The 23,642-nt window shown below is 43.2% G+C and overlaps 1 protein-coding gene across 8 annotated transcripts in view; it reads right to left on the bottom strand.

Moving 5' to 3' along the window:
- RELCH (RAB11 binding and LisH domain, coiled-coil and HEAT repeat containing) overlaps positions 1-23,642 on the bottom strand; it is a 102,991-nt gene that overhangs the window by 49,353 nt on the left and 29,996 nt on the right. For 7 of the 8 annotated variants that reach the window (XR_013545148.1, XR_013545149.1, XM_078393394.1 and 4 more), the window contains 2 exons: positions 9,029-9,104; positions 6,982-7,077 (listed from right to left, as the gene is read on the bottom strand). Coding sequence is in view for 5 of the 8 variants with exons in the window: in XM_078393394.1 (XP_078249520.1) it covers positions 6,982-7,077; positions 9,029-9,104 (172 nt within the window). In the remaining 3 variants the exon portion in view is untranslated. Of the gene's footprint in view, positions 1-1,621; positions 3,908-6,981; positions 7,078-9,028; positions 9,105-23,642 lie in introns of those variants that run through there. The other variant, XM_020786664.3, reaches the window with a different exon arrangement.

Here is a 23,642-nt window from a genome sequence, read left to right as displayed (position 1 = left end):
AAACTGTTAGCATATTAACTCTTCACTGAGTCACTAGTTATGGTGTGTTTAGAGGATAATTCTAGGAATGTCTAAGAAGCAAGTTCAGCTGAATTCAGTGGGATATAGTTCAGCTTTGGTTTAGTTTTCTGAGCATGTTTTATTTCTATAGGCCAAACATGTTTAAAATAAGCATGAAATTAATCATGTAGGACAACAGTAAACTATCATATACTAGGATGAGGGGATAAACATTATATTAAAAATAATTAAGATTAAAATTAACATAAATAATAAAACAAATAAAATACCTTGAACATGTAGCAAAAACATTTGAAAACCTACGACATATTCAAACAATTATTTATACTTTAATATAGGAGAATGAGATTACTATTTTAAACTCATTTTCTTAATAAACATACATAGGGTTGTATTTTAATTTTTTAAAAAAACAGAACACAGTGTTCACAACACAAGTACTAATGTGTTCTAGTAATTTAATTTAAAAACTACCAAGATTTAGAAAATATTCTTTGTATTAGGGGAAGATGAAAATTAAAGATTTAGTTAAGATGTATATGGTAGAAGTACCTGAAAAAATATTTTTTAATACTGAAGTCCAAGATATATTTTAGATAACCTGAAACTGTATCACAGGCAATATTGTTTTAAAAGGAATTAGAACAAAACCCCAGGGAGAAAAGATCCTAAATTTTTCTGAAAGAATGTTAGTCTTTCAGAGGAACATCAACCTAAATGGCAATGTTAGCAACTGGCATCCAATAACATTTATAACAGTGACATCTTGCAAGATTTAGAGTGGGAAAATGTGGTTATATTTAGGAGCATGAACATATGATGTTAAAAATTACATTTTATTAAAAGCCAATATGGAAGACAGGAATTCTCAAGTTTTTCAGAACTCAAAACTATTTTTCATCTTCATTAAATATCCATCATGTTTGGAAGGTCTGTGGAAATGGTAATCAACTTCCCCAGCATGGAAAAATAATTAGAAAAATCCAAATACTTCTTTAGATCAGAATCAACAGTTAAATATTGTTATTATACTCCTGTTATATAGAAAGCCAGCTATCATTTATGTAAGAACCAAAGATATGGGAGACAACTAATATAAGTTAACATTTAATGTGCTATCAATGGAGAAGGAAATATAGATTTTATTCTAGAGAATTTTTAAACATAGTCAAAATACTGATGAATTAAACATACAGATTTTACTTTGAATTGAAACACAGGAACATCACACAACAGAAACTGAAATGCTTGTTGAAGTCTAGGTTTTGAGATGTGAATAGTTGTTTTAGGATTCTCAAGTGGAACTTCTATGTTTTTGGACAAAAAAATTCTCCACTCTACTAACTGCTTTTGTAACTCTGCTTTTATAAACTGTGGTGTTTCAGGGGAACTGCTGATCAAAATGTAAGTCTAATATTATTTGGGAGTGGAAGATTATGTTGTTTTTTAAAAAAATATTGATACTTCCACTCTCAAAATGAGAGAGCATTATAGGACGAGACCAATAACCCAAATCTATGAATCAGCTTATTTTTTGCAAGGTTGCTTCATGTAATCTAGACTGGCTGATATGGGGCAGATACAAGGCTGATGCTTTTACCTTGCAGAAAGCTGGATATTGTATCAGATGGAATTAGTTGTGTATCCACGTCCATTGGCCATATTCTTTCATGCATACTATGGGGTTGGAGCGTTCTCTGCATCGCTGCATCAGGGCTTCTAAACTTCCTTCTATCAACGGGAGTGGAGAAACAATGAGAAACCTTCTTGAGCAGATGTGTCCTAATGCATGTTCCATGTATAGTTAATGAAAGGGAGAGAAGAGAGAAGACAGAAGTAGGATGACAGGGATATTTCTTAAGTAGGGATGGTATGTAGAAAGAGCTCAGAGCTTATATCTGGAGTACCTACACTGCATGAAGATTGTTAAAAAGATTTGAGAATGATTACCTCTCTAGTAAGGAGATGGAATATAGACTGATCTAAGTGTACTGCATTCCCACACATACTTACCTGAAGTAGTTTCCACTTACTTCTGAGTCAACATGCTTAAATTTAAAAGTATACAAGCATCAAGTCCTCTAAGAAGAATACAGATCAACGGCTTTTTGACTTGGTTGGAGATTCAGTTATAGACCCAGAATGTTTGAAGTCACCGTATATCATGTACATGCATATATATTACTTTTATGAAGTTAGTTATATGCTAACTTTATTCATTTCAACAAAACAATGAAAAAACTGGATAGCATAAAAAATATAGACTACACCATTCATCAAGGAAAGAGGCTTCCACTTTTATTAATCAAATTGTACTTGCCTTTATTGGGAAGGAATACCATGTTCTTTAAAAGAAAAAAAGATAACTTCTTTTAAAGAATTCTCACCTAGTTCATCTTTCATCTCTCACTGTAATATGATACAAAAATATCACTTGCCAGAAGAACTACGATTTCCACACTTCTGTGACCTTTAAAGGGTAAGCACGAACCACCAAGCTGTGTTCCCTTTACTTTCCACAATGCTGTTCATGAGTCAGGACGTTTAGCCCATACAAACTCCAAAACACACAAAAGAAATGTCAACATTTCCACTCACAGTATTATTCAATGTGGTAAAGTAAGTTTAAACTACATGAACATTAATAACTATATTTTTTTACGTTCTCCTTTCCATCTAACTGTAAAAACATAGCTTTGGTTTTAATCTAGTATCTGATCTCACTAACAAACTGGGTAGGGGTAAACAAATTGAAATTTAAGTCAGACAAGGTAGAAGTGTTCCAAGTCAGCCAAAAGGGAAATTGGAAATAAGAATTCAACTTGCTCTAGATGGGGTTAAACTCCCACTAAAAAAGCAGGTTTGTAACTTGATGTTCTGCTGGATTTGTCCCTGAACCTGGACACCAAGGTTTCACAGTGGAGGTCAAGAAGGTATTAGCATATTAAAACCTGTTTTATTAACTGTGCCTATTCATAGAGATGTCTGGTCTGGCAACAGTGACACATGCCACTTAAATCTCTGAAACTCAATTTACATAGTGTTTCCTTTGAAGAATGTTTGGAAATGATCAGTCCAATATGCTGCAGCCAGACTTTTGATCAAGACTGGTTACAGGAACTATATCATTTCCAGCTGTTTTAAGCTTCAATTCAAACTGCTGGTTATGACCTATAAAGTCCCACCTAGGCCAAGGCAATTTAAGGGCTGCATCTCTCCATATGAGCTAGCCTCAGCTTTAGGATCTTCAAAAGAGGTCCTTTTCTTGTTTCTATTTGGTGAGAACTCATGAGAGCCCTTTCAATGGCTGCTCCTGGACCCAAGAGAGGCTGTTTCTCCTTCCTTCATCCTTACACTGGCAAAAGAACTTTCTATTCAGCAAAGCTTCTGGCTACTGAGTGGTATACAGAGTTTTCCTGGGACATGTTGTTTTTTTTAAAATCTTTTTTTTTCTTGTGTATATATGTCTCTTTTTGCTGATTTTGTTTTAAAATTATTCTAAGTTATAAGGGTTTCTTAATATCATATCTTTGACACATTTTCAATATTTTAATTTATTTTTTGGTCATCTCGCACCATTTTGTAAACTGCCCTGTGTTCATGAATTGGGAGAAAGGTGTGCTATATATCCAATGAATTAGGTAAATAAATGAATAAATGAATAAATGAATAAATGAATAAATGAATAAATGAATGAATAAATAAATAAATAAGGATCAGGTGCAAGCAACTGTGCAACTACTTGTCCTTTCAGTTAGGGAGCAAGTTTGCAATCAGGGTATACTTCTGGACCTTGCTCTGTCTTGGGATTCCGATAGCCGTCTCCAGAGCCACCTTTATCCAGTTGAGGAGCATCATCCAATGGTGCCGCTTCCTAGATATGGACTCCCTCAGAACATTGGTGCATGCACTGGTCATCTCCTGTATCAACTATTGCAGTGCTCTCTACATGGGGCTGCCCTGGAAATTGCAGCAAATCCAGCATGCGGCAGCCAGATAGGTGGCTGGCGTGAGCAGGTTTGACCACATCTCCCCAGTTTTGGCCCGCCTTCACTGGTTACCTGTTACATCCCAGATCAAATTTAAGGTTTTGATGCTCACCTATAAAGCCCTTCACAGTTTGGAACCACGATACCTGTCAGAGAATCTTTACCCAAGGTCATCTACCTGGTCCATGAGGTCTGTCCAGGCAATGCTCCTCCGAGTAGCCACTCCAAAGGAGGCCAGGATATTGTTCACCAGAAACAGGGCCTTACTTGCTTCCAGTAGAGTTGCAGTTGGCTCCCTCCCTCCCTACATTTAAAAGGCACTTAAGAACACTGCTATCTAGAGAGATCTTTTTTGGGGATCCCTACTTGATGCCCCCCTTTGTTTTCTGGTATGTGTTTTCTCTTATGCTTCCCACTACATGTTTTATATTTTACAATACTCGCCTCTTGAAGGTTTTGGCTTGTTTAACTATTCAAACAAATTTAACTATTTTATTTTATTTTAATATAATGATTACATGTTTTATTTATTTTATTTATTGGACTTATATACCGCCCCATAGCGCTACAAGCACTCTCTGGGCGGTTTACAATTTTTAATTATACAGGCTACACATTGCCCCCCCAGCAAGCTGGGTACTCATTTTACCGACCTCGGAAGGATGGAAGGCTGAGTCAATCTTGAGCCGGCTACCTGGGATTTGAACCCCAGGTCGTGAGCACAGCTTTAGCTGCAGTACAGCGTTTTAACCACTGCGCCACGAGGCTCTTACATTTTAGCTGCTGTAAACCACCCAGCTGCACTAATAGGGTGGTATATAAATCTAATCAATCAAGCAATCAATCCACTATGGGATGTGCTGTTTGAAAAACTAATAAATGTACAAATGAAAAGCCCCTAGATTCACACAACTGGCATCATATTTCTTTGAGTCTTGGTCAATGAGGTTAGAAATACAGCAATATAACAAATATATGCCTGCGCCTATGAAGATCTATGCCATCGGTAATATTTAAATTAATAATTTGCTCCACGTAAAATCAATGACCCCCCCCCAATAGAAACTAGTGTATAATTCATATTCTATTGTATCTGGAAGCAAATCCTATCTCCAAATGCTATATGCTTCTTTGTAACAAAGTATATTTAAACTGGAATAAAAACATGTAACAGTTGCAGCATGGAGGCATCCTTGGTTCAATTAACTTAATATTCGTTGTTTTTGCACTGTTTCAGGCATGTAACATCTAGATTAAAAATACCAGGTACTAATCATTTATATAAAGTGTATGCACAGAAGTGTGTGTACATATATAAACACAAACATATCTTCAAATCTATTAGCACTGAGTGTTATATAGAAACTACCAGGTGTTTACTGGCAGAAATTATGTGAAATGAAGATAACACCCATATTTTATTGTAGTTAAGTTTTGCTATCTAAGATCTAATATAAACCATTAATGTTTCTTCTCTTCTATATTCAGCATTTTGTACATTGTTGCATGATAAACTGTCTCAAAGGAAAATATTTTAAACAGATTATGGAGGCTGAACATGCAAGCACAAATACTAGTAAATATAACAGAACTGATGTACATTTACCTACTTGAATACATTTTCTCTATGTAGTTGCAGTTATCTGTTTTTACAGAATTTGCAAGGATAAAATAAGCAGGAAATTGGGCTCCTGAAATATTACTTAGTCCAAGAGTAACTAGGAGCTACAAACAGAAGCTAAAGCAGCATCCTGCCAAGCTCAGTGGCAACAGTCAGAAACTGTTAACTGATCCTGCAACACAGCCTACATAATCTATTACACACAGAACCAACAGTTTATAAAATTAGGTGCAATGAAAAACTGTATGTCTTAGTGAACAAAATTTCAATACATCGGCCAAAAATGGAGACATATGTTAAATTTGGTCACTGAAGTTGAAGGATCCGTTACATTTATTGACTTTGTTACCTTTCAAAAAAAAGCCTCAAGGGGCTTAAGTGAAAAATGCAATACAGTACTAGTATTGAGAGTGAGAGTTAAAAGCTAAGCTGGCTGTAAAAGCAATTTTAACAAAAAAACAAGATCACATATAACAATCTCATCTCCAGTTCATGTCACTCTTCTTAATATTGACATTTTAAAAATTTTGCCAGTAAGGGCTAAAGTGCTAGTCCATTAACACTATTCCATGTTTTGTTCCTGACTTCCAACAAGGAAAATGCTATTCATATTATTTCTCCCACATAACAATTCATGTTTCTTCATCTTTAAAAAAAAGATACTACATAAACATTTTGCATTCCAAATGCTGAATTCTACATATAATAATAATATGACAATCTTTATAGTTCTATTTATTTGCCAGTCTATAAAGGTAGTGCTATTAGTACGTATTAAAAATGCATGCATTTTCATCTTTTATATCTAGCTCCTCTGGAAGAGACATTCAGCCACTCCACCCTAAGGCCTGTAGTGGTCCAGAGATTCAGGGGCAGTCAGAATATGAGAGTGTGGAAAAAAGTGGCTTTTAATTCTTCTAGCCACCTGTCTATACCTTTTACCTATTACTGGGAGTAAATATTTTAAATATATACAATTCTCACTGAAAATTTAATTGGCAAATTCAACCCAATCTAATATTTAAATTCTACTATGACACACAGAAGCACTAGAAGTGGGCTGAGCTAACACAAGTAAGCAAACAGAAGGGCAAAACAGATGGACTCACAATAACAGCCCTGCAGAGTGCCATCAGGGATCTTAAGCAAAAGGTTAAATAGCAGGAGACCATGCTGTTTTGCTAAACTCACCTGACAGAGATGCACAACCATTCTCTAGGAGTAGAGATGCATGCACAAAAGTAAGAAGATGATTGCAAGTAACAGACTTTCCATATAATATATACTATACAATTCTAAATGAATAGAAATGTCATAGGAAATTGAAAGAAATATATCTAGATTTCTCACCTCTCGCTTTGCAAGCAACACATTAGGAACAATATGCGGCAAACAACGTCCAAGCATAAGCATGACACTTTTTTCACTATCAGCAATCTGAGACACCTAGAAACATAGTTGTAAAAATAAAATCAGAAATATACATATGTATACATATACACATATACAGCAATAGTACAATACAATGCTTAAGGAAAAATAGTTTGGGGCTCTTTGAAAAATGGACCATGACTTGAGTCTAGGCTGAAATGTTCCCTTTGAATATGATGGTCCAAATATTTTTGTGTAGTTATGCTGGCAGAAAGGAAATGGTGTAATTTGCAATAGCTAATTTTCACTAATAAAGAGTCATCATCTGGCTTCTTCACTGTGCAGATATTAGGTGCCTTGGCAGGAAACCAAGAATCCAAGCAGGAACTTGTTAATTAGCAACAATCAGCCACTGCAAATTACACGATTTCTCTTCTGTTGGCTCAAATATGGAATGGGATTTGGGCAACTGAAATAGAAGACTATTATCTGTATGGTACGCCATACATAATTGGATCTAAGAAGAAGTAGGAATAAGTAAGGAGTACTTTATTCTTCTGTGTACAAAACACTCTTTAATTAAATCCCATATTTTTCGCTCCATAAGACGCACCTTTCCATAAGACGCACCAATTTTTAAGGAGAAGAAAACATGAAAATAGAATCTGTTTTCTTTGCTCCATAAGACGCACAGACTTTCCACCCCCCTGTTTTGTGGGGAAAAAGTGTCTTATGGTGCGAAAAATAATTAGACAAAAAAATGAGGGTCATTTTTTACACGGAAGGCAGCACCTTTCCCTGCCTTTTGCAAAGCCGGTAAAGCAGCTGTAAAAGGGTGGCACACTCGCACCCTTTGATTCTGAAGCAGTCATGAAAGGGCTTCAGGATCAAAGGGGTGTGAGCGTGCCGCCCTTTCACAACTGAGTTACCCATTTCCTAAGCCCCGCGGGACTTAGGAAGTGGGTAATGCAGCAGTGAGATCCTGAAGCAGCCATGAAAGGGCTTCAGGATCAAAGGGATGCCAGTGTGACGCCCTTTCACAGCCGCATTACCCATTTCCTAAGCCCCGTGGGACTTCGGAAGTGGGTAAGGCAGCAGTGAAAGGTCAGCCAGATTGCACCCCTTTGATCCTGAAACAGCCATGAAAGGGCTTCAGGATCAAAGGGATGCAAGCGTGACGCCCTTTCACAGCTGCGTTACATATTTCCTAAGCCCTGCGGGCTTAGGAAGTCCACACTGTGAAACCTATGCACACTTAGTTTGGCTTTCCTCTGAGTCTTTGTTAATTTTTGGTGATTTTTTGTTTTTTCCCTCATTGAAATCCATTGGACGGACAGTCCAATGGATTTCAATGAGGGAAAAAACAAAAAATCACCAAAAATTAACGAAGACTCAGAAGAAAGCCAAACTAAGTGTGCGTAGGTTTTACAAGGTAGACTAACTATTCCAACCATTTAAAACATGTTCCAAACATTGTAAGACACTTAAAAATGAGTTAACATGGACATCGGAAAGCCATTCAAAAGCACTGAAGCCGGCTTCAGTGCTTTTGAATGGCTTTCCGTTGGGGAAACATTGTTTCACTTAGCGATGTTTCCTATGGGGATTTTCGCTTAAGGACGTTAATCCGTTCCCATTGGAACGGATTAACCAGTTTTCAATGCATTCCTATGGGAAATGGTGTTTCACTTAACGATGTTTCCCATAGCGATGGGTTTTTTTGGAACCAATTAACATCGTTAAGCGAGGCACCACTGTATTATATTTCTGTTCTATCATTTATTTAGTACTAGTCTTTGATTGTAATAAAGTAAAGAAGCCACTGCATCCTGTCCTGCACAATCCTGAGACATGCTAATAGGAGGAGTTGCCATACATATTAATCAGCTGAAATCTTCTCAATCTTCTGTAATCAAATGACCAGAAATGTCCTCAGAATTTAAAGCTTCAGAGTTTAAAAGAGTCTCTTTTGTCCAATTCTTATGATTGATCAGGATTTAATGTTTTACTATAAGAACATACATACCTCTGAGCCCAAACGGCTCTCTGCTGACATCTGACAGAAAGAGAGCAATGCTTGATGGAATGCAGGTGATAGCTTCCTGAAGTGATGAAGTAAGAAGGGGAGGGAACATAATGGAACGTAACTGGAAAGCTGATATTAATGGAGATCTATTTGCTTCAATAACTGACAAGACAAAAAAAAGAGAGGTTACCTACCTATAACTCTGGTTCTTCGAGTGGTCATCTGTGAATTTACACTAATGGCTTATTCGCGATTGCGTGGAGCAGCCTCGGAACTTTGTAATCCGAGCACATGGTGCCAGGACCTCCTACATGCTGGCTATAACCGCCCCAGGCACCCAGTGCCTCAGTTCCTTAGAACCGACTGCCACTGTACCACATGCAATAACAAACGTGACGGACAGCGGGGAGGAAAGGTGGGGAGTGTGAATTCACAGATGACCACTCGAAAAACCAGAGTTCAAGGTAGGTAACCTCTTTTTCTTCTTCATGGTTTCTGTGAATGCATGCTGATGGGTGACTAGCAAGCTCACTTACCTGGAGGAGGAATGCCACGAAAGTACAGAAGCCAGAACAGCTTGACTGTGCAAATTTCTGCTGCCTCAGCCTTGGCCCGGATGTCAAGGCGGTAGTGGGAGACAAAGGTGGATGGTGTGGCCCATGTGGCAGCCCGACAAATATCTGCAATGTCCACTCCACGGAGAAAGGCAGTCAAGGAGGCTATAGCTCTGGTAGAGTGAGCTTTGACTGAGCCTGGAAGAGGAGTGTCAGCCAAATCATAGGTGAGGTGAATGGTTTGCAGAATTCATCTAGAGATGGTCTGAGAGGAAGCTGGTGCTTCTGATGCTGTTTATCTGGAGGGGCCACCAAAGGTCACAAAGAGCCTTTGTGATGCACGGAAAGCAGCCGTGCGATGAACATAATATGAAAGTGCTTGTTCGACATCAAGGGAGTGTAAAGCTCTTTCGAGTGATGAGGTAGGTGATGCAAAAAAGGCAGGAAGCACAACTGGTTGATTTAAATGAAAAGAGGATTAAACCTTGGGTAGAAAGAAGAGATCTGGGTGGAGAGTCACTTTGTCTGGGTGAAATTGGAGAAATGGAGGGTCCACCCTCAATGCAGCCAGCTCTCCAGCCCTCTGTGCAGAGGTAATTGCAAGGAGGAATGCGGTCTTGAAGGACAACAAGCAGAGCGAAGCGGGAGCTAAGGTTTCAAAGGAAGGATTCATGAGCCAATTTAGAACTAGCTGGAGTGACCACTGCAGTGTGATGGGCTTGTAGGCCGGGTGCATGTTCCTCAGTCCTTGCAAGAACTGCTTCAAGGTCGTATGTCTAAAGAGCACAGCTGCCTGAGAAGAAGGAGGTAGATGGGTTACAATGGCCGCTATGTAGACCTTTAAGGTTGAGTGTGAAAACCTTTACTGGAACAGGTGGAGGAGAAACTGAAGAAGTGCATCTAGAGAAGTCAGGCTGAGAGGTAAGTGGTGAGTCATGGCAAATGTACAGAACACTCTCCATTTTGTAGTAGACCAAGGAGGTTGAGGGCTTGCGTGCATGGCTGAGCACTTCTGCTACAGTCGGGGAAGCCTCTAGGCTGCTAGGTGGAGGGATCTGAGATCTGGATGAAAAATTGGTCCATCATCCCGGGACAGCAGATGGGGAACTATCTTTAGCCTGATGTACTCTGACGTCCTGGGGGGTTAGAGCCAAGAACCATGGTTGGCGAGGCTACCAAGGGGCTATAAGGATCACATCTGCATTTTCGTGTTGGATTTTTACCACTGTCCTGTGCAAAAGGGGAATGGGTGGGAACATTTGGAGCAGGTGGGTAGACCACTGCATCATGAAGGCATCCCCCAGGAACTGGTGACCAATGCCGGCCCATGAGCAATAACTGCTGCACTTTTTGTTGACTTGGGACCCAAAAACATCCATCTCTGGAGTCCCCCAACAGCGGGAAAGCTGATGAAAGGTCGCACTGTCCAGGGCCCATTCATGGGAGCAGGACTGAAGCCTGCTCAGGTGGTATGCAAGGGAATTTCCTTTGCCTGCTACATGCACAGCTATTGGGTATATGTGCCAAACAAAGCACCATTCCCAGAGGTCGATGGTTTGAAATAGGAGGTGGAGTGAGTGAGCGCCACCTTGTTTGTTTATATAATAAATTGCCATAGTATTATCTGTTGCCACTTGGACTACCCGACCAAGGAGAAAGGTCTCAGAGGCCCAAAATGCCTTGGCAATTGCTAACAGTTCTAGCTGGTTGACAAGAATGCACTGGTAACATCCCGCATAGATTACTGCAATGCGCTTTACGTGGGGCTGCCTTTGAAGATGGTCCGGCGACTGCAACTGGTCCAGAATCGAGCTGCGCGGCTGGTGAGTGGTGCAGCCGCCAGGGAACATATCAAGCCGATTCTGTATAAGTTACATTGGCTACCAGTTGCTGCCCGGGCCCAATTCAAAGTGCTTGTTTTGACATATAAATCCCTAAACGGCTTGGGCCCTGGATACCTGAAGGACCGCCTCCTTCCATATGAACCTACCTGGCAGTTAAGATCTAGCCAGGGGGCCCTTTTGAAAGAGCCGTCCCTTAAGGAGGTAAGAGGGATGGTTTGTAGACAAAGGGCCTTTTTGGCAGCTGCCCCCAGACTATGGAATGCCCTCCTGACTGAGATTCGTCTGGCGCCGACGCTGATGACATTTCGGCGCCAGGTCAAAACCTTCCTGTTCCAGAAGGCTTTTAATTGAAATAATATTAGCTGTGGGTCTGATGGCAATTTTAATTGTATTTTAATTGTATTTTAATTATTTTATCTTTTACTGTGTTGAATTTTAATTATTGTAAGCTGCCCAGAGACCTCTAGGTAGTGTGGGCGGCATATAAATTGAATAAATAAATAATAAATAAATAAGAAGGCCAGCTGCCGCTGAAGGCCAGTAGCAATTCATTGTGTGTGGGCCCAAGTGAGTTCCCCAGCCTGTTGGGCTGGCATCTGTAGTGATTTGAATAGTAGGAGACAAGAGGTCAAAAGGCCTTCCTACCCGCAGGTTGCGAGGGAGTCTCCACCAATCCAGTTGTGTGGTGAGCTCTGGCGTAACCTGCATCTGTCTGGATAGGAGGTCTTGAGTCATCAAAAACGGTGAGAGAAACCAGGCCTGAAGAGACCTCATATTCAGTCATGCATGCTGCACGACAGTCGTGGTGGATGCCATAAGACCCAAAAGGCGCTGAACTTCAAGGGCGGGAACCCATGCACCTGAGATGGAGGAGAATAACAAAGATTGTATTTCCAAAATTCTGTTCTCAGGAAGAAAGGCTTGACCCAAGGAAGCACCCAGGGTTGCCCCTATATAATCCACACATTGTGCAGGATGCAAAGTCGACTTCTCTACGTTGAAATTCAATCCTAATGTTGACAGCCAGGAAAGTGCCAACTCCATATGTCTTCTAGCTCGTGATTGGGACTCAGCTACTAGGGGTCAGTCACCCAAATACGGGAATATTGTGATTCCCAAAAGACACAAGTGTGTCATTGCTGGAGCTAAACATTTAGTGAATACCCAAGCTGCAGGAGACAAACCAAAGGGGAGGGCCTTAAACTCATAGGTGTTATCTCCAACAGAGAACCTGAGGAAATGCCGGTGGTCTGACCTGATGCTAAGATGAAAATAAGCATCCTTTAGGTCAATCAGTGTAAACCAATCCTCCCAACATAACATGTGGATAAGAGAGTCCAGGGAAACCATACGAAACCTACGAGGAGTGATGAAGGAGTTCAGGCCACGAAGATCAAAAATAGGACAGAGACCACTGCCTTTCTTGGGGATGGTAAAGTAACCAGAAGAAGGCCACTGAGATATCCGGGTGATGCAGAGGGGCAATAGCATCCTTCTGAAGCAGGGCTTGTATCTCATCTTCCAAAGGGGGGCGGTGGATTTGAATTGTCCCATGATGGGGGGACAGTCAAATTCTATGGCATAGCCTGTGGCAATGATGGATAATACCCACGAATCAGATGTGACAGAACACCAGGAGTGCAGGAAGGGGGCCAAACGGATTGATGGGTCAACTGTAGAGAAGTCAAAGATGCTAAAGAGGCTGCCTGGCTTTGTGAACTGGGCGGCGTTCCTGCTGGCAGGGGCGCTGCCTGCCCACATGTATAGGGGGTACTGGCTGGTAACTCTGAGCCTGCAGCCTCTGCCGATCTTGATATCCCCTGGGCTGGTAAGAATACCTCCAGACGCCCCTGGGATGAGATTGCTGAGCAAAGTAGGATCGCACCGTCTTCTGGAGTTTAAGGAAGTTGTGAAGGATTTTGTCGGTCTTCTCATCGAATAGGCCAACCCCATCAAATGGCAGGTCCTTGATCCTTGCTCTAGCGTCTTCAGATATGCCAGCAGAGTGCAGCCAAGCATGATGGTGTAAAGAAACAGCTGTGGCTAGCTGTTTGGATTCTGCCTCCAGGGTGTGACGAGTGGCGATGCACTCTTGTCTCGCCAGTGCCATAGCCTCTTGATGGTATGAGAGACCCTGGGCTTGAACATCCTCAGGTGCTGCTTCAAACATAGGAAGTGCCACATTTCATAGGTGGTGGTGGTAAGTGTTACATAACAGCACTGATGTTACCTGTCTGTCATGGGTTTGGAGGGAAAGTTCCATCCTATGGGGAGTGGAAGGCGGGACATCAGGAGGAGGGGCTGTACTGTATAAATATGTGATGCCTGTGTGGTGAGAAGACACACACTGAGAGACACTGGGTTGTGACGAAGCAGCAGCTGGGAAGAAGAAGCTGTTGTGGGAGTCTGTGTGTCAGACAGGGTACTTCTGTGTGTCAGAGTACCAACCTGATAGGTTCAGGTGTCTGTTGGTTAGCCAGAACTGATAGGTTCAGGGTCTGTGCTTTAAGTTAAGGGTTCTGGGTGAACCAAACTGTATGCTTGTATGAGGGAGAATAAGCCACGTTACTTTATCCTATTCACCTGATTATTTTATTATCTCTGTGTGTGTATTTAAATAAACCTTATTCTTTTTATTGTTTAAAAATCCATCCCTGGTCTGTGTGACTTCTTATAGGGAATGGTTGGTGGCAGCTTAGTGTAACTGTGTGGCAGATCCCAGTAGGTCTGGGTTTGTCACATTGATTGGTGTCCAGCGTGTGGGATACGACTGGTCCAGTTATCCAGCGGTCCAGCAAAGCCTTGGCAAGTGTGCCCAGAGCAAGGGGGGTCTAGTCAGGGACAGTCTGAGGCGCGTAGGTAATCTTCTAGGTGTACCTCACGGGGAGGTGCACTAGTGGAAGAACGTGCCAACTGGGGAGACTTAGATTAAGGTGCTCTGAGGCAGCCTAGTTTTGGCGGGAAAAAGCTGAGGCAAAACTGCATAGTAACAGTGAGCTAGCTTGCCAGCTGAGAGGCCCAGCAGAGGGGGGTAGGCTCCGACTCGATACTGTTGCAAGTTTAGTGCTGAAGAACAGCAGCAATCTCTAGGGAGAGCTGGTTCTGAGGCAAAAAGGAAAAAAGTGGTCGTTTTATTTTGAGGCTTGACTTTTTAAAGCAGCCTGTTCTGAGGGGGGATTATGCCCTTGACTCGAAGCCAGATAGCAGACATGAGTGAAGTGAAAGACCCCCAGATTGACCAAGGTTCTGAGGATGAATTTGGCTCAGTGCAAGGTGACAGCACAGGAGAGCAGAACCCAGAACTCAGAAAATTGATCCTAGCCCAACAGCATGAACTGAGGGTGAGGGAAATGGAGGAAAGATTAGAGAGAGAGAAAATGGCATTTGAATTAGAGAGAGAGAGAGAGAGAATGGAGAGAGAAGAAAGAATGGAGAGAGAGAAAATGGCGTTTGAATTAAGAAAACTGGAACTGATGAACCAGAACAATAATAACAATAGGGATTCTGAGGGAGGCCAATTGTCTAAGGCTGACCTGAAGAAATTCCCTGTGTACCACAAGGGAGATTGTCCCGAGGTGTTCTTTTCCTTAGTGGAAAGAGCGTTTGTGGACTTCTCAGTGAGGGAAACTGAGAAGATGACCATCATGCGGTCTTTAATCAGTGGTAGCCTGGCTGAGGTTTATGCCGAGATGCCTGAGGAACTGATGAAAGATTTTGCAGAGTTTAAAAAACTGGTGTTTGCCAGACATGGGATAAATGCAGAACAGCTGAGACAAAGATTCAGGTCCCTCACAAAAAAGCCAGAGCAGACTTTTACCCAAGTGGGGGCCCAATTGGTGAGGCTGCTTGAGAAATGGCTATCGCAGGAGGGGACAGAGACCTATGAGCAGCTTAAAGACTTGATAGCACTGGAACAGTTCTATTCAGTCCTGCAAGGGGAATTGAAATTCCAGGTGAGGGAAAGGAAACCGAAATCTGTGGCAGCAGCCGCAGAGATCGCAGATTTTATTTCCCAAATAAGAAAGCCCTTGGGTGAGGGGAAATCTGTAGGTAAACCCAAAGAAACCTACAGCAAGTACTCTCAGGGACCAGGGAAAAGCCAGCAAGGGGGAGGGGCCCATGGTGAAGGGAAGCCCTCAGACATGAAACTAAGACCTCAGATTTTGGAGGGAAAACCAAAACAAGATGAGAGAGAATCAAAATACACCAGAAAATGTTATTTCTGTCAGGGAAAGGGTCATCTAATCTCAGAGTGTGAGAAATTAAAGCAGCTAAAAGGAATGGTGCCTCAGAATTCTAGTGGGACCAAGCCAAAAGCTGTGTTCTGTGTCCAGAAAGAGCAAGGCTCAGTGTCACTGAGGGAGCCTGTTGCCATGGCTACTCAGTCTGAAACAGCTACCTCTGCTGATCAGGCTGAGGAAAATGGTCCTCTTGTGGAGGTAAAGCGCTGCTTGCTGATAAAAACAGATTCTCAGTTGTTTGAGACAGCAGGGGTGGACGTAGGAATACTTGACCGTCAGTATAGGGGGCTGCGGGACACTTGTTCCCAGGTAACCCTGTGCCATCCAGATATCATCCCTAGGGAGTTTATAATCCCAAATGAGAGCATGAAGGTGGCAGGGATTGAGGGGCAGGTAATCTCTCTGCCAGTAGCAGAGGTACCTGTCAACTTTCAAGGCTGGAGGGGAGCTTGGCGGCTAGCGATTTCATCGACTCTGCCAGCAGCCGTGCTCGTGGGAAATGACCTGGCTGAACATGTGAAACGGGTGCTAGTGATTACACGCTCACAAGCCACCACAGGGTTCAGGGGGGTAATGATGAGCCAGAGACGGAAGCAGAGGGGAGTTCAGAAGCTGTGGTGGAAACCTTAACCACAGACAGCAGATTTGGACAGGAGCAAAAGGCAGACGCCACTCTCCAACAGTGTTTTGAACAGGTGACTGACGCCCAGCTAACGCCTGAAACCCCAGTGAGTTTTCTGGAGAAAAAGGGGATTTTATATAGAGAAACCCTGAGGAATATCTCAAAAGGGGGAGATGGGATCAGAAGTCAGCTGGTGGTACCTGAAAAGTATCGCCCCATGATCTTACAAAGGGGTCACTCTGACATGGTTGCTGCACACCTAGGGGTGAAAGGGCCCCTTGATTTGATCAAACAAAATTGGGAGCAGATCACCCAGGATGACCCACAAGACGTTGTGACATACATAGACACCTTGATGAATGACCTAAGGAGAAATCTAGAGCTGGCAGCAGAAAACCTGCAAGCTCAGAAGGTCAGACAGAAAACATGGTATGACCACAAAGCTAGGGAGAGGCACTTTGACCCAGGGGAGGAAGTGCTTTGGCTTAGGCCCTGCAGAGAGAATAAACTGCAGCTCAAATGGGCAGGACCATATAGGGTCATTTCCAAGATGTCCGACCTGAACTACCTAATAGAGCAGGAGGAGAACCAAGCAAGGAGGGTGGTTCATGTGAATGCCCTAAAACCCTACTACAGAGGGGAACAGAGGGTTTTATTCGCGATAAAAGCAGCTGAGAGTGAGGAAGCTGAATTACCCTTCTGGGAGGGTAGAGGGGAAGTAAAATACAACCCAGAGGAGGTAAAGATCAGTCCTGCACTCACCCAAGACCAGCAGAAAGAACTAAAAATGCTGCTTAGTGAATATCAGCAGGTGTTTTCCAACAAGCCGCGGATAGTGAAGGGAGTGATGCATCGGATCCACACAGGGGATGCACCCCCGCAGGCAGTATCCCCATACCGAGTAACGGGACCCTATAGGGACAAGGTGCGGAAGGAGCTGGACGAGATGCTGAGGGAGAACATAATCGTCCCCTCTTCTAGTCCTTGGTCCTCTCCGATAGTCCTTGTGGACAAGCCTGATGGGAGCATTAGGTTTTGTGTCGATTACAGGAAATTAAACCGTGTAACCACTCCTGATGCCTACCCAATGCCCAGGCTAGACAACCTGATTGAAACCATAGGGGGTTGTCGGTTCATCTCATCATTGGACCTGGTAAAGGGATATTGGCAATTAAGAATTGATCCCAGGGATCAAGAAAAAACTGCCTTTTGCAGCCCTTTTGGTCTCTATGAGTTTCGAGTCCTGAGCTTTGGTCTCAGAAATGCACCAGCCACATTCCAAAGGCTGATGGACCAGACCTTGGCAGGGCTCAGTGACTTTACAGTGGCCTACATTGACGACATAGGGATCTTCAGTAATACCTGGGAAGATCACCTGATACACCTGGAGTTAGTGCTGCAGAGGTTAAGTGCAGCAGGGCTAACAGTAAAGGCCAGCAAGTGTCAGCTGGGTAGCCCAGAAATAAAATACTTGGGTCACATGGTAGGGGGAGGAGTGATAAAACCCCTGGAGGCCAAAATAGAAGCTGTTCGTGATTGGCCTAGACCCAACACCAAGAAAAAGGTCAAATCATTTCTTGGGTTGGTGGGCTACTACAGAAAGTTCATCCCGAGGTTTAGCGAGATTGCGGCTCCGCTGACCGATCTGACGAGGAAGAAGGCTGATGACCGCATCCCGTGGACCAGCGACTGTGAGGCGGCGTTCCAGAGGTTGAAGGAGGCGTTAATCAACTATCCAGTCCTGCGGGCTCCAGACTTCGACCGGGAGTTCATCATCTACACCGATGCGTCTAACAGCGGGGTAGGAGCAGTTCTGTGCCAGGAGGATGAGAATGGTGACCAGCATCCAGTGTCCTACCTGAGTAGGAAACTTCAAAAAGGTGAGAGACATTTGGCAACCGTGGAGAAGGAGTGTTTGGCCATAGTCTACGCGATCCAGAAGGCCAAGCCTTACATCTGGGGAAGACATTTTATTCTGTGTACTGACCATTCACCATTGCAATGGTTAAAGACAATGAAAACCCACAATAGCAAACTTATGAGGTGGGCTTTAAACCTACAGGACTATGACTTTGAAGTGAAGGTGGTCAGAGGGTCAGTGAACTGTGTTGCTGACGCCTTATCAAGAAGACCTGAAGAATGAAGACGGCGAAAGAACATGGACTATGTGTATATAATGCTGATAAAAAGTAAAATGTACCTGGTTTTGAATTTGGTTTGTATTAATAAAGGTAAATTGATGTACTGTATATGGTAAAATGTTTAAATGCATATTTGCTATGGTTAACTTGGAGTGTAAGTATGAGTAAGTATAATATGGTATGTATAACTGTTTTTGTGTATTTTATACAGGTTGTTTTTTGGTGAAAAGCACCTTAGCTTTCCCCCTACAAAACAACTTATAAAGAGGGGAGGTGTTACATAACAGCACTGATGTTACCTGTCTGTCATGGGTTTGGAGGGAAAGTTCCATCCTATGGGGAGTGGAAGGCGGGACATCAGGAGGAGGGGCTGTACTGTATAAATATGTGATGCCTGTGTGGTGAGAAGACACACACTGAGAGACACTGGGTTGTGACGAAGCAGCAGCTGGGAAGAAGAAGCTGTTGTGGGAGTCTGTGTGTCAGACAGGGTACTTCTGTGTGTCAGAGTACCAACCTGATAGGTTCAGGTGTCTGTTGGTTAGCCAGAACTGATAGGTTCAGGGTCTGTGCTTTAAGTTAAGGGTTCTGGGTGAACCAAACTGTATGCTTGTATGAGGGAGAATAAGCCACGTTACTTTATCCTATTCACCTGATTATTTTATTATCTCTGTGTGTGTATTTAAATAAACCTTATTCTTTTTATTGTTTAAAAATCCATCCCTGGTCTGTGTGACTTCTTATAGGGAATGGTTGGTGGCAGCTTAGTGTAACTGTGTGGCAGATCCCAGTAGGTCTGGGTTTGTCACAGTAAGCACCCATTGCAGCCAAGTACCTTGCCACTCTGAGGATGAACAAGGCTAAACAGTACATCCTCCAGCTGACGACATCCAGCTTCTGCCTCTCCTTGTTGTTGGGTGAAGTAGATGAGCGATTACAAGCTCTATTCTGTGTGCTGTCGACAACAAAGGAGTTAGGCAAAGGGTGCTTCAAGAGGCAGTCGGTGTCAGCTCCATAAACTTTATACAAATTTTCCACCCTCCTGGGTATCTGATAGGACGTGGAAGGCTTCGCCCAAGACTCTCTCATGAGCTCAGAGAGAGGGAATGAACCTGAGCTGAACGGGAGGAGACTAATTTTGAGAAATGTCTTCATAAAACCAAAAACTGTCTTTTTGGTTGCAGGTACCTCGACGTTGAGCTCAAGGAACTTGTCAATATGGTGGATGAGCAGAGAGTAGGAGGAATAGTCCTCTGATGGAGAAGGAGATGATTGTCCACCACATCCGACACCAGTGTTGGGATGTTAGTAGGTGAACCTTCTTCCTGCTCAGATAACTGTGAATTTGAGTTGTAACTGATAGAGGGAGAGTATGGTGCTCCCTCTATTGGGGCCTGGGGAAGCTCTTTTCCAGTTTGGGCTCAAGTCGAGGTCGGCTCTGGCCTGACAACAGGTAGTCATAGTCAGGGTGTTCAACCTCTGGACCCGACAGTAGCTGTGAGCGCCTGGCACCTCCCGTGGCAGCAGGGTTCGGGGGCAAGTGCCACTTACAAGGTCGAGGGGGAGGCAGGAGAGGATAGCCCTCTACACCCCCGGGTGCATAGTCATGCCATCCCTGATAAGGAGCCGGAGCTGATGAGAAAGGTGCAGCATAGAGTCAGAAGTATTGATATCGGTGGTAGGGGTCATAATGAAAGCTGAAAACGGGTCCTGGTCAAAGTCCTCCATCTTGTAAAATGGCAGGCAGTCATAATAATGCTGCCCCGATGGGTAGGGAACCCCTTTGGCTCCAAAGGGCAGCTACATGGGTCTGGCTGCTCAGCTGGCTGAAGATGTCAAGACTTGTGGGTTCTCTTATGAGGAACCTCAGCTCGAGCCAGCAGCGGCGGTGAAGCCATGGGCTGCTGTGCCCTCAAGCTCTGTGAGGAACACAGGCTAGCCTGTGCCAAGTCGACAAACTCCAAAAAGGTGTTGCCCTAGTCAGGACCATCACTGACAGAAGGGGATGGCGGTGGCAACGGCAGAGGCATGTCCTCATCCCCTGAAGGCAGACCTAGGCAAACCGAATGTTGCCGGGATATCTCCAGCCTCAGTGCCGATGGATCATCTGCCCTAGTAGATTTTGGGGGCTTCTTCTTTTTCTTCAAGCTCAACACCAAAGATGACATTAGTGTAGATGCTGCCGCCGTCGACTTTGGTCCCGAGGAAGATTTAGGTTTAGCCACCATTTTTGCCGCCTTCTAGGCTGCAACTCCAGGCGAACCCGTTAGGGATGGCTGCTGGGCCTTAAGAGAGTCCACGGAGGTACTCTGCAAAGGCGAAAGGGATTCTTCCCACAGGAATGACCTGAGGCGTTGAAGCCTGAGTTTTAGTTTTGGTAAAGCTTTTACAAAAGGTGCACACAGACAGTTGATGTTCTTCCCTGAGGTAGAATGCCCATCAGAAAAGGGGATTTTGTTTGAGCAAACCTCACACCTCTTGAAGAAGCTCTGCGAGGTCATAAACTCAAAGCCAGATAACTTGAATAACTGTCCTATTTTGTTTTTCCAGAATAAACTCACTATGACGAAGTGAAGCCGACGTTCTAAGATCAAGCCAAGGAGGTCCAAGAAGAAAGGGAAAGGTAAGTTTGTTTGGATGGAAGTAAGAGCTGGACCATAAAAAAAGCTGGACCATAAAGAAGGCTGACCGCCGAAGAATTGATGCTTTTGAATTATGGTGCTGGAGGAGACCCTTGAGAGTCCCCTGGACTGCAAAGAAAACAAACCTATCAATTTTGAAGGAAATCAACCCTGAGTGCTCACTGGAGGGACAGATCCTGAAGCTGAGGCTCCAATACTTTGGCCATCTCATGAGAAGAGAAAATTTCCTGGAAAAGACCCTGATGTTGGGAAAGTGTGAGGGCAAGAGGAGAAGGGGACGACAGAGGAAGAGATGGTTGGACAGTGTCATCAAAGCTACCAACATGAATTTGACCCAACTCTGGGAGGCAGTGGAAGACAGGAGGGCCTGGCATGCTCTGGTCCATGGGGTCACGAAGAGTTGGATACAACTTAACGACTAAACAACAAAAAGTTTGATTTAATCACGCGAAGTTCCTAAAGAAGCTGCAGCAGCGGCGGTAAGAAAGGAACTGAGGCACTAGATGCCAGGGGGCAGAGTTATAGCCAGCATGTGGGAGGTCCCAGCACCATGTGCTTGAGCTAGAAAGTTCCAAGGTTGGAAGCACGGATTAACCCATTAGTGTGCATTCACAGAGACCATAAAGAAGAAACAGAGGATATACACAGTGATTTGCAGGTCAGACAAAAAGGTTTTACAAGGTACTCCTACAGCTTTGTAATAATATCACTGTGACTGAAATCCTCTTGCTCAGTGCAGAAAGTTACACTAGAGGCAATCAGGGGGGATCTAATGAGTCAACTCCTCAATAAGTTCCATTGATTCAATGTGCCTGCTTAAGTTGTGACTTACTATGTTAAGCAACAGGATTTCATCCTTTATAAAATACTGTATTCTACAGCAGTAGCAAAACCAGAAAAACATATTTGAAAAACAGAAATATTTGCTCAATGAAACAACACATAAAAAGCTACTGTCTGGAAATATTACTTCATCAAAACAAGCCTAGGTGTACAAAATAGTAACAAAAAACCCAGAGCATAATCATGTAATCCCTTATCCACCATCAGGGTACATTTTTTTTCACTTCAAAAGTGTTACCCAATAAACTGTTTTACTGTTTTTTGGGCAAAGTGCATTTAAAACAGGATGGACAGGTGTTAGTTTAAGCAGCTACTTTGGGAATTACTACCAATGTGTATGACATCACACTTATATCTCTAATCAGGGATCAACAGAGTCCCCGAAGTGGTTTTCAACAATCTATACTCTTCCTCCCTCAGATTTTCCTTTCCCCCCTTCTGCCTCCAATAATTCTCACTGCTTCAGAGGATAGCCCTTGTGTGAAAGAGAGATGGAAAGAGGAGAAACCAGAGTGTGCCGTCCCCTTTGCCAATGAAATCAACATGTGTGGAAATAGATGAGGAGGGAAAAAGACCAAAGGAAAAGGAAAGTGGAGAGGAGATAGTTAAAGAGAAGGTGGAGATCTGCTTAGTGGAGGAAAAGGGGGGTGAAAAGGGGGAGGAGTGAGTGTTATCCATTGGGGAAGAGGATATAAAAGGGTGAGAGAAAAAGCGGGAATTCAGAATTGAGACAGGAGAAGAAGGAATGTGAGTGAGGAAGGAGAAAATAGAAAAGAGGATGAGAGAATGAAAAGTCTGCTAGAAGATTTCCCAAACTTGAAGACTAGAGAGTTACTTCATATTCCAAATCCGGCCAAGCAGAAGGAAACCCCACTGGATCCCTTAGAATGGATGGTGGTAGTGTACCCCAGGGGACAAGGTCGTTGGAGGAAGGTGGTCAGGCCGGACTCTTCTTTTAACCAACCACCTCCGTAGGGCGACTGGGCCAGATATCCATGTTGCAGGACTATTTGCACTGTGAGGAGCACTCTGTTGCGCAAGCCCCTGGATCGGGGGAGGTTTGGACCAGCCCCTTCATAAATCATTTTGGAAAAGAGACTGAACTGTTGATGACAAGTTATGACCAGTTAAAGAACATTAGTTTATTAGGCCCGGTGGAGATAGTTGTTGATTCTCCTGATGTTATGATTAATAAATCTGTTGATGTTATAAAGGAGTCTCCATCAATTTTTCCCACCCGACTAAGGGAACTGCCTATGCATCATAACGAACCTAATCACACCTTGTCTCTTGTTGCTAGACAGCATGGAGAATTGCTATGAACAAAATAGCTACTGGAGCTATAACTTCACCAAAGTAGAAGGGATGTTCACAAAGGACACATCATTAATTGGTGGAGTTGTGCACGTGTAAGTTTACATTATGCTAGCTTCAAAAGATGTCAGCCATCCAGCAGCACATTCAGACAGTGCTTCAACATTAAATATAGTAAAACTGGCACACAACATGGAAGTATTGGGAGTCCCAGGTCAGCATTTCATGTGGAATAATACTGTTAGCATCATGCAGTGCTTCAAGCCTAGCATTTTTCAGGAAAACCTTTCTCCACCAGCCTAAACAGAAAGCAAACTCAACAAATTGACTTACAATTTCAGGCAAGAACCAAGCACTTTTTAAACTAACTCTATACAGTTGGTGAAGCGCTGAAAACTTCCACATTGGTATTT

The sequence above is a fragment of the Pogona vitticeps genome, chromosome 4, assembly GCF_051106095.1.
Source record: "Pogona vitticeps strain Pit_001003342236 chromosome 4, PviZW2.1, whole genome shotgun sequence".
In the NCBI taxonomy this organism is placed as follows: Eukaryota; Metazoa; Chordata; class Lepidosauria; order Squamata; family Agamidae; genus Pogona; species Pogona vitticeps.
The sequence above is the reverse complement of the archived record's forward strand: the minus strand, read 5'-3'. Positions and strand labels throughout refer to the sequence as shown.